Raw genomic sequence first — 11565 nt, 5'->3', positions numbered from 1 at the left:
GACCAATGTAGAAAACTCTTTGTATCGTTGGTTTTTAGGAAAATTTTTTTGTACCTAAGATGGATATAATATATTTTTCGAACCTATTATGTATTTTTGTTTTACGGAAGGAGAAAAATATAGGTTGACAGTATTCGTAACTGTCATAAGCATTATTAAAAAAAGATATATATATATATATATAGTAATTTATTTGCAACAGACAGTACTCTTGTCTAATTGTTACGGTCCAGTGGAGTAACCCAAATGGGCTGTAATAGTATTTATAAACTGGATGTGGTTGAGTGGGTTAGCATATTACCTGGATTGGAAGCAATGCTGGTATATCCTAGTTTAGTAAACTACTGATCTTTACACAGTTTTAATACATTTTATAATGTACACAGAAATGCACACAACTTCACTCATACAAGATTACTTATATAGGCCACTGCGACAACCTACAACTCCTTTATCACAAGCCAACTGGAACAAAACCATCTCCCTGTTTACAGTAGGCACTGTATTCCAGGAGAAATTGGCTCCTTTGAAATTACTATTATTACTTTTTATTTCCTAGCAGATGCTCTTAACCAGGGCTGCTTACAGCTGTATACATTGTAGATTATAAAGCACTAGTCTTAAACTATCAGTGTTGTTCCATGTGAAAGGGCATGTTCTTAATTAAAAAAGACTCAATGTACAGGACATGTCATCTTTAAATTGCCAAATCCTAAATCTTTTATATGTGACCAAGGAACAAGTAAAAGGAGCCCTGCACCCCGTGTTTATATTCCATCTGATGAGCACCACCCAAGCAGCAGACAAGACATGTCTGAGGTGCCTTTAGGGGATACACAATGATGTCACGTACAGGAAACATCTCGGACTTGGCACTTCACAATGCTGGCTCTTCTTCCATTGGCTCGACAGCGGCTCTGTAAAAATAAACAGGCAATCAGAACACAGCACAAGCGTACACAACGGCATTGTAGAGCTTCATGCATAATCAAAGTTGATTTTTCACTTCTGTGTGATGTTTATTTGTGTTATCCAGTTATCCATAAATAGAGGCTCTTTCACAGGAAGTATAAACAACATGTCAAGTGGAAAAACAGTTTAGGTCCAAAGCAATGGTTTCAAATGTTCCTGTTTACATTATAGCATGTTTGAATAGCTGTATATTTAAGTACAAATTATGTTTATAGAAATCTTTTCTGGGCAGGAAAAAAAAGAGCCATGGTAGAATGTAAACTATTTTGTTTGCATGGTAGGCACGGCAGTTTAGCTCGTATCATATTGCAATCATGCACCACCTTATCCGATCCCTAATCTCCAACACATATGGCTGTTGTTGGTACCAGCATGCTTTTTAATGAAAATGTAATAAAGCAATTGAAAACTAAAAAAGTGAATTTACTCTCAATTACAGTCCAACCATTGTAATGGTTAGAATGATGAGTGGTAAAGATATTCACACTTTTTTTTTTTTTTTTTTTTGTAGCTCTGCCCCTCAGTACATCTGCAGCAGAATTCTTAATTTAAAAAAAAAAAAAACAGAATTGATATCACACAAGCAATCTTATCCTTATAAAACTTTTACTGCAGTATTTTCACACTTTTACTATTTTTTTTTTACATTTTATTATCATGGTCATAGTATGCATTTATTATAGTTTACCATGGTTTGCTATGTTTATTAATAAACTTTACAATACCTCACTATTCTTTACAATGACAACCTATGTTTTATCTGTATTACTCTTTGCTATGCTTTTACTATGTATTCAAGAAAGTTTAGATAAAATGATAAAATAACCACATTACAAAGCATTGGTAAGGTGCTCAAATCTTATCTCTCACTCCTCTTCTTTCTAATTCTATATATTCTTCAAAAAGTTTTTGCTTGAAAGAGCCAACTTCCCAATACTTCGATATGTTTAACATACCTTTGTCAAGGGAAAGTGTGTTTCATAGGTTCTTACAGGCTTTTGATGTCATGGTAACTACACTCATGTGTTTCTATTTTAATCTATTAATGTGTTTGGGATATAATTTACTACATAGTTAATAATGTAACTATCTACTATCCCTTTCTATTTAAACCTAGTATTGAGTCTATTTACTCATTTATTTTCCTTTATTCTTCTATGTTGCACATTATCTAATTGTATTTCTTCTAAATCTATAAATTGTAGGTTATTAATGTTGTGTTCATTTCTTGTAAAATGTTGAACTGTTGGTTCATTTACTTTTTTATTAAAGTTATTTTTTTATTATTTTTTTTTAATAAATATCATTTTAGCACAGGAAATGCAAGGGTACCAATACTTTTTTTTTTTTTTTTTAACAAAGCCATTGTTCCACTACTGTTGAAATATAAAAATAAAAACAATGAGTCTATACTGTACACACAACACATGGTAACAATTAAAAATGTATGCATTGCAGTGTTCTGTAGGTTGTACTGTGCTAATATATCAGAACATTTCAATATGTTTTATTCTTGCAAACTACATAAATGCACTCACTGTAAGATGATATTGTTGGACAGTTTATAGATTATACAAGTTGCAATTTTAAACTGATATTTGGATGTTAAAAGTCAATACAAGAAAAAAAGTTTATGCTTTGCTGGAGAAAAATCATTTTAAATCTCCTAAGCTTATCTTCGATGGATCATTTTAGTACTGTAACCTTACGGGGACTTTTGCAAAAGTATTTCCTTTAAATGAATTTCCCTTTACCAAACTATTTTACAATAAGGTTTTCTTTTTTTTCATTTAATCCAACTGCTGGTGATAACTGAGTGATGAGATGATGAAAGGCACCTGAACAAAAAAAAAATGGTATTCTATATTTCTTTATCAGTACAAGTAATCCTATTTTGAAGCAATGATAGGCTTTCCTTTAACAATACTCATTCAGACAAGGACCGGAATCATGTTAACACAATCATACTGAAGTGGGTTTCTAGGAGTGCGATCATGTAAACGCAATAAAAAAAAGCACTTTGTTTTGATGATTTACAGGGCCACCGTACTTTGCAGTACAGGTTTGATACACATATCAATGGATAGGGGGCGACACCGAGAGGGGCAAAGTGTTTAAAGGGCGGGAATGTTTGAGCAAGTTGGTTGACAGAAGACATCACAGCCTGCTTAAGCGAAACTTGTTTAGAGGTAAGAAAGACACGGGAAATCCGATGTATTTGACTTATAAGGATATTAGAACTTTTTTTTTTTTTTTAAATCACAAAATCATTCAGGTGAAACAATGTCTTGTAATTTACCCAAATATTGTTAACAAAACTTTCAGGAAGTATTATAAGGTCCCTCAGGTCACAGAAAATACATTTGTATACATTTATCTGTTTGAAAACACTAAGACGAATACATAATAATAAAAAAAATACTCAATAATAATAATAATAATAATAATAATAATAATAATAATAATAATAATAATAATAATAAATTTAGGGCACTATTTAGCAAAGGTGTGCAGCCGACTGGCATGATAGGGCACGAAAACGCAAATCATGCACCCAGCCAATCAAACCACAGTGGGGGTAAGGTTACTACCAATATGGATTCAATATCCCCTTGAAGAGCACCTGTGCGTCTGCGATAGCGAACGGGGGGCATTTTGAAACAAAATGAAAATAAATCTATAAGGTTTGGTCTGACCTGCCTGGCACTTACAGCATCTGCAGCCAACACTGGGGCTTCAAGTTGAGCACCTGCTTCCTTCAAACCCTGTAATCTTTCCTCTGTAAGTTCAACATCCATTATGGACAGCTATGTTATGTAAACCACAACAAGCAAGGATGATATTGCTAACCTTCTGAAGAGTGTACTGTAGTGTTCCCCCAGAGACATCCAAACATCGGAATCACATTTTGAGGATTGCAACTGTTTGCTCAATTACAGTACAAACACATTTAAAGGTACGGTTATATCTCTGTTCGACAGGGTTCGTGGGGTTGAGCAGCAGTGTCAGTAGCCACTGCCTCATGGATACCCGTTGTCCCCTATCAACCAGCCTCTCAGACTGGCATACCACTGAAACACAGCTGCCACCTGTGAATTAGCAAGTATAAATGAGTCATGAGAGGAGTCAGGGTGGTTTGCACACATTTGTGATATAGTTGGCATCACACACTACTTACTACAGGCAAACAGTGTGCTCCCTGCATGTCTCCTTCCAGGTCAGCCTGAAGCATTTGGCAGATGTCAGTGATTGTTTTGTCTGTTGAGGTGAAATTGCTGCATACATTTTGTGTCAGACAAGCTCAGAAAAGACTGACAACTTCTAAATATTTGGGGACGTCTCCTCGACCTCATCTCTTGTCTGGCCATGTAGAAATCCATTGTGTACTTCACATTTCTTTTATTTCAATTTTTTCTCTTTTCTTTGCCTGCTTTCCTGGTAGTTTCAGCGGTACAGCCATTTCTCTATTTACGTGGTAGATGCGTTCTTGAAAATGGGCGTGTAATTCAAAAACACGTAAATCAAACTTAATTTCTCCATAAGAAATAAAGGAAATGGTAGGGGTTAGGGGAAACGCTGCCTCAAAACACATTCATACATCTATTTCCTTCACTGTGTTTTATTTTAAACTGTGCTTATTTCTTACTGACAATAATAGACATTAAAAAGCCTATCTAAAATAAGAAAATCATTTTAAATGAAAAGTTTTGCTACTGTATTTCTGTTGAACGCTGGCTGGGATGGCTTGCTGGTGCTGGTGGTGGTGGTATTGAAGAGGTGGGGGTTACTGGGGTAGGGGTCATCTGGGTCAGGCTATGGTGGTGGAGAAGGAGGAGGCGAAGATGACTCCTCACTTATGGGCAGCTGTTGGGCTTTTGAGATGCCAGCGGTACAGGGTTGAGGTTCAGGTGGTTTTACGCTTTCCTTTTTCTTAAAGTAGGAAAGCAACGATGTTTGACAGGCTTTCGTTTTCTTTTCTTTTAAAATTTCAGCGTAACACTGCATGGCTGCTAAAACATTTTTCTTTACCTTTGAACTTCATTCGCTGGTAGGATCACCTTCATCAAAGATAGCAAGACCTTCCTCTATCAGGCGAAATGCCACCACCAATCTTTTGCTTGTGAGCATACGCACTACCTCAACCTCTGCCATTCTCTCCTCCTCCTTTTGATGTTCCTTCTTGAGTTGAACTAAATCCTTGGTAGAAAGTTAATCTTTGTGCAAATTTAATAACTCCACCACATCATCTAAATCCACCTCATAAAGGCTAGTTTCTTTGCCAATTCCACGATAGTATTCCATGTTTTAGACATATCCTCATCAATACTGAACACTTCAAAATCATGCACTAGATAAGGGCAAAGTTTCATCCATATGTCCTGCATGCAAGAACGTGTAACTTGCTTCCAGGCCTCGCCAGAAAGCATGATGGAGTCCCTGATAGTAAACTTTTCCAGAATTCTTTCACTGTCATTTTATTATCTTCAGTAGCCTTCACAAGCATATCAAATGTTTTCTGGAGATAATAAGTCTTAAAATGGCAATTACGCCCTGGTCCATTGGATGGATAAGAGACGTTGTGTTGGGAGGGAGAAACACCATTTTTATATTATCACTAAGGTCTTGCATTGATGGTGGATGACCAGGAGCGTTATCAAGGAGAAGGAGAATCTTGAAGTCGAGATTCTCCTTTGTGCAGTATTGGCGCAGTTCATCTTCAAGCTTGGAGGCGAGATAATCGCAGAAAAGGCTGCCCATTATCCTCCCCTTGGCATTGGAGTAAAAATGAATGGGTAAAAGGTGTTTTACATAACCCTTAATACACCATCACTGGCTTTAACTTGCAATCTCCTTTGGCGTTACCGCCCAGCAGCAGCGTAAAGTGATCATTGGCAGCCTTAAATTCTGGTGCCGATTTCTCCTTCTGAGAAATATATTTGTTCTGAATGGCATCCTTTTCCAGAAGAGTGACGTCTCGTTGAGGTTGAAGATTTGCTTCGGAGAATAAACGTCTTCCTCGATAATGCCTTTCAAGGTTTCAACAAAGTTCTCTTTAGCAGTGACATCAGCAGAAGCAGCCTCCTCAGTCATTTTGATGTTGACGAAATTGTACCTTTTCCTAAAGTTGGCAAACCAACCTGAACTTGCATTGAATGCCTTTACTTCCTCTTCATTCTTCATTAAATCCTCGTGAATCGCAATCGCCTTAGCTTGAGTCAAAAGCATGCTGACAGGTACATTTTGCTGGTTCTGATCCTCAGCATCCTCTCCATCTTCTCCATTATTGAACTTCATGCATACGATGTCTTCGTGGCACTCAGTGAAGTTCCAGACTTGGCACTTTCCTTAATTTTGTTGGCATTGTCACGAATTGTCTGGACGGTACTCTCAAGGCCAAGCAGATGACCAACATCAGCTACGTGTTTTCCTCTCTCAACTCGGCTTATTACGTCCATTTTCACACCAATAACGATTGCCTTTCACTGCTTCTTGGGATGGGTGGCACCCTGTGATGTAGAGTGGTGTTTTCCAGTCACAATAAGGGCAAAAAGTGTACAAAATAACCAAAAACCATGTGAATAAAGACAAGAGAAAAATGATCACTCTCACTATGACAACGGTTACACGAGAGCTAATGAAGATAAAGATGGATGCTGCTGTGCGTTCTCCCTGCCTCACGCCGTGAGTGCTGTACCTTGCACAGCAAACTTCCTCAACTACGCTGCTAGCCCGCATAGACTGCATGGCATGCAAACCGCATAATTCCAAACAAACATTCAAGTATGTTAAAAAATTGTATAAATACAACTTCTGCGTTATTGTAAAAACGTGTAAATAAAATGCGCGTAAATCGCAATGTGGCTGTATTTATAGTTGGCCATTTAATTTGGGCACAGTTTAGACATGGTTTTCACATGTCATTTGAAATGCAAACACTAACACAGTTGACGGTGAGCACTAAAACACAGTTGCTAAATAACATAGGTTAATCACTTTCAATTTTTGAAAAAAAAACTTGTTGTCCAAGGGACAAAATACTAGAAAAATCTACTTGCCCTTCTTAAAAATCTACTTGCCCTTCTGAAAAATCTACTTGTCCTTCTGAAAAATCTACCTGTCCTTCTGAAAAATCTACTTGACCCTCCCTGTCGCACAAAACACACAGAAAAGTAGAATATAACTTGTAGGATTGGTTTTATTTAACAGTGAACATAATCAATCAATTAGTGATTAACAGGGGCGGATCTATCCTTGTAGCTTGATGGGTTCACTAAATTCTTCAAGATACACACAAGGTTCCCTGTGACCCCACCTCACCTCAACAAATGTATAACATACTTTAAGGAAATGTTCCTTTCAGTGCAGTTTGGAACACATTTGCTAGTAAATTGAAATAACATACAGTGGCTTGCGAAAGTATTGACCCCCCTTGGCATTTTTCCTATTTTGTTGCCTTACAACCTGGAATTAAAATGGATTTTTATTTGGATTTCATGTAATGGACATACACAAAATAGTCCAAATCGGTGAAGTGAAATGAAAAAAATAACTTGTTTAAAAAAATTCTAAGAAATAAATAACGGAAAAGTGGTGCGTGCATATGTATTCACCCCCTTTGCTATTAAGCCTCTAAATAAGATCTGGTGCAATCAATTACCTTCAGAAGTCACATAATTAGTCCAACTGTGTGCAATCTAAGTGTCACATGATCTGTCACATCATCTCAGTATATATACACCTGTTCTGAAAGGCCCCAGAGTCTGCAACACCACTAAGCAAGGGGCACCACCAAGCAAGCAGCACCATGAAGACCAAGGAGCTCTCCAAACAGGTCAGGGACAAAGTTGTGGAGAAGTACAGATCAGGGTTGGGTTGTAAAAAAATATCCGAAACTTTGAACATCCCACGGAGCACCATTAAAGCCATTATTAAAAAATGGAAAGAATATAGCACCACAACAAACCTGGCAAGAGAGGGCCGCCCACCAAAACTCACGGACCAGGCAAGGAGGGCATTAATCAGAGAGGCAACAAAGAGACCAAAGATAACCCTGAAGGAGCTGCAAAGCTCCACAGAGGAGATTGGAGTATCTGTCCATAGGACCACTTTAAGCCGTACACTCCACAGAGCTGGGCTTTACGGAAGAGTGGCCAGAAAAAAGCCATTGCTTAAAGAAAAAAATAAGCAAACACGTTTGGTGTTCGCAAAAAGACATGTGGGAGACTCCCCAAACATATGGAAGAAGGTACTCTGGTCAGATGAGACTAAAATTGAGCTTTTTGGCCATCAAGGAAAATGCTATGTCTGGCGCAAACCCAACACCTCTCATCACCCTGAGAACACCATCCCCACAGTGAAGCATGGTGGTAGCAGCATCATGATGTGGGGATGTTTCTCATCGGCAGGGACTGGGAAACTGGTCAGAATTGAAAGAATGATGGATGGCACTAAATACAGGGAAATTCTTGAGGGAAACCTGTTTCAGTCTTCCAGAGATTTGAGACTGGGATGGAGGTTCACCTTCCAGCAGGACAATGACCCTAAGCATACTGCTAAAGCAACACTCGAGTGGTTTAAGGGGAAACATTTAAATGTCTTGGAATGGCCTAGTCAAAGCCCAGACCTCAATCCAACTGAGAATCTGTGGTATGACTTAAAGATTGCTGTACACCAGTGGAACCCATCGAACTTGAAGGAGCTGGAGCAGTTTTGCCTTGAAGAATGGGCAAAAATCCCAGTGGCTAGATGTGCCAAGCTTATAGATACATACCCCAAGAGACTTGCAGCTGTAATTGCTGCAAAAGGTGGCTCTACAAAGTATTGACTTTGGGGGGGGGGGGGGGGGGTGAATACTTATGCACGCTCAAGTTTTTTGTTTTTTTTTGTCTTATTTCTTGTTTGTTTCACAATAAAAAATATTTTGCATCTTCAAAGTGGTAGGCATGTTGTGTAAATCAAATGATACAAACTCCCAAAAAATCAATTTTAATTCCAGGTTGTAAGGCAACAAAATAAGAAAAATGCCAAGGGGGGTCAATACTTTCGCAAGCCACTGTACTAATGGATAGATGTATTAAGATTGGCCAGTCGCAGCGCAAACATACCACAATTTGCATTTTTGTTGCGACGATTCGCAAAGTATACATTTTGCCATATGTACTAAGAGAAAATATGTTAATGAAAAGTGTTCTTAGCGAGATCTTTAGCATACATTGTGAAAATCGTACGACATTGTTCAAATAAATAGTTTGAGTTGAGTTGTGGTTTGCTGCAGCAGAGGGTATTCGAAGGATAACATCTATATATGCAAGGGTGCAAGAATCAAAACAACATTATTTTTGTTAAATATAAACATCATCTATACAATGCATTCTGCTCCGTCTTCATTTTACCTATTTTAATACTGTATATATATATATATATATATATATATATATATATATATATATATATATATATATATATATATATATATATAAAATGAAAGGCAGTTTAATCCCATCAGATTCTATAGTGGGGCCCCAACCTTCACCCCCAAAAAGCTTTTCATAATCATACAGTAGCCCCTCACTAAACTGGACATGTTTGTCTGACATAAGGAGGTGTCGGGTTTAAAAACAATACAATAAAATCGCACACTCATACATTTATAATTCTCTATATATTTTAAATATAAATCATTGTGCTGAAATAACACTAATGTGTTTTGCGTAGGCTACACAATACATTATATAAAAATATAAATTTGTACAGGAGGCCTATACAAAATACAATACAGTACTAAAATCAAATGAATACCCAGTGAACTTTTTTTTTTATTATTTTTTTTTTTTTTTTTTACTTTATCCTACTGGTAACACAAAATAAATAATGCTGCTAATAAAAGATTATTTTAAATTTTAACTAAATGATTTGAGGGTTTTTTAAATTTTATTTTAATTATTATTATTTTTAACTTGGCCTACTTAGTAGCAAAGACAATTAACTCACATTAGATCATGATCCTATACAGATGCTCAGAATGAGCTGGAGGGGTTAGTGGCACATGTGTGCAGTCTATTGCTCCCAACATGCTGGGAAAACCAGAAATGTCACAGAAATTCTTTTAAGTACACCCCGACTTTAATGAAAATTAGATACTTGGGTGTTCGCTGCAAAAATGCATTGAGCACAACTGGCAATGAATGAGAAAAAGCGGACTGGGAAATGCCAGCAACAATTTCGACTGTTTAAAACGTGCTTTCAAAAGTTCTGAACAAATTGAGGCAATTGTAAGTGTCGCAATTGTCTGCAGCTTTAGTACATCTCATTATAGTATTTGTGAATCCTCATTTGCACTATCTCCACCCCCTTTTTGCAAATTTATGCAGGAACGCCCATTATATATTCATCTGAGATTTAACCGCAAAGAAAAAGTGCTGCCGCAAAGCATTCCTTAAAAAGTCATTGCGCTTGTTCCGCACGTTTCACCCTAGACTTCCGAGTCGTTTGCAGCTGGTTTGCGACTATTGCAACAGGCGTAGCACTTTACTACATCTACCCTGAAGAGTATGACTATAATAAGCAAATCTTGTCTGCAAATATAAAAATAGCTTCTGCCTCTTTTTCCACTCTTTCTCTATAAGCTGAATCCAACTCCTGTGCTGGTGTTTCAGTTTGTTGCATCACAGATACGAAATCGTTGCCAACTGTTACTGCTGCTTTGTGGAATTTCTTGATGTTCTTTCAGTTGTGTAACTGCTGAACCCCAGATTTTTAAAGGATTTGTGTATAACCTGCCAAATTTCTATGCATTTTCTACTGTTTTTTTTTTTTTACCAAAATGCACGCAATATTTACAATAGGCTCCATCAAATTCTGCAAAGACAAAATGTTTTTTCTTTTGTTTATTTCTATTATATACTTTTTTTTTTAAACCGTGTATAGCATTTTAAAAAATAAATACATAAATGTATTAATACCTAAACACATTGCCATGAGATTTACAGTATTTTATTTTGAAATAATACAATATTGTACAGATGAAGCATTTCATTTCTATGATTATAAACATATTTGTCAATGTTCATTTTTAATAGTTTCGCAAATCGATGGATTGTACATGTCCAATAAATAACTAATATCATTTCTAAGTTTTTAATAAAGCATTTAAATCTAATATATATATATATATATATAAATTACACTATTATCTGTAATCTGCTAATAGCGAACATATTTTTTTTTTTTTTTTTTTTTTTTTGTAACTTTATTAGATTGCTGCATTTGTCTGGTTCATGTACTAAGTAAGCAGTATCACTATTTGCTAATTTACAAAAAACGTAAATAATACCTAAAGTTTAAAAGACCATTGCCAGAGGCGCTCAGCCATTTCTGAGTTTATCTGAAACCAACAGAAGATCAGCTTCTTCCACAGCTAGCCAATCAGAAGTGATAGGGGTGGGACGTAAACACTTTTTAAAATGTTTATGTGTAGATGCTAGACGAATGCAATTCAGTTTTCAGAATCTTGCGTGGCTCTAGAAACATACCCGAAGTGTCTTTCTAGCAACAGAACAAACATAGGAGAAATAAATAAAGAAAAACTACTTG

The 11565-nt window shown here is 36.6% G+C and overlaps 1 protein-coding gene across 1 annotated transcript in view; it reads right to left on the bottom strand.

The window, feature by feature from the left end:
• Positions 1-205: 205 nt before the first annotated feature.
• The window catches only part of LOC121315072 (histone deacetylase 9-like), a 215985-nt gene continuing 204625 nt past the window's right edge, over positions 206-11565 (bottom strand). Inside the window, exon 24 of the mRNA XM_041248972.1 lies at positions 206-917. Within this exon, the coding sequence (XP_041104906.1) occupies positions 878-917 (40 nt within the window). The 3' untranslated portion in view covers positions 206-877. The remainder of the gene's footprint in view (positions 918-11565) is intronic.

Source organism: Polyodon spathula, chromosome 4 (assembly GCF_017654505.1).
Source record: "Polyodon spathula isolate WHYD16114869_AA chromosome 4, ASM1765450v1, whole genome shotgun sequence".
NCBI classification, from domain to species: Eukaryota; Metazoa; Chordata; class Actinopteri; order Acipenseriformes; family Polyodontidae; genus Polyodon; species Polyodon spathula.
This window is presented reverse-complemented; position numbering and strand designations above follow the sequence as displayed.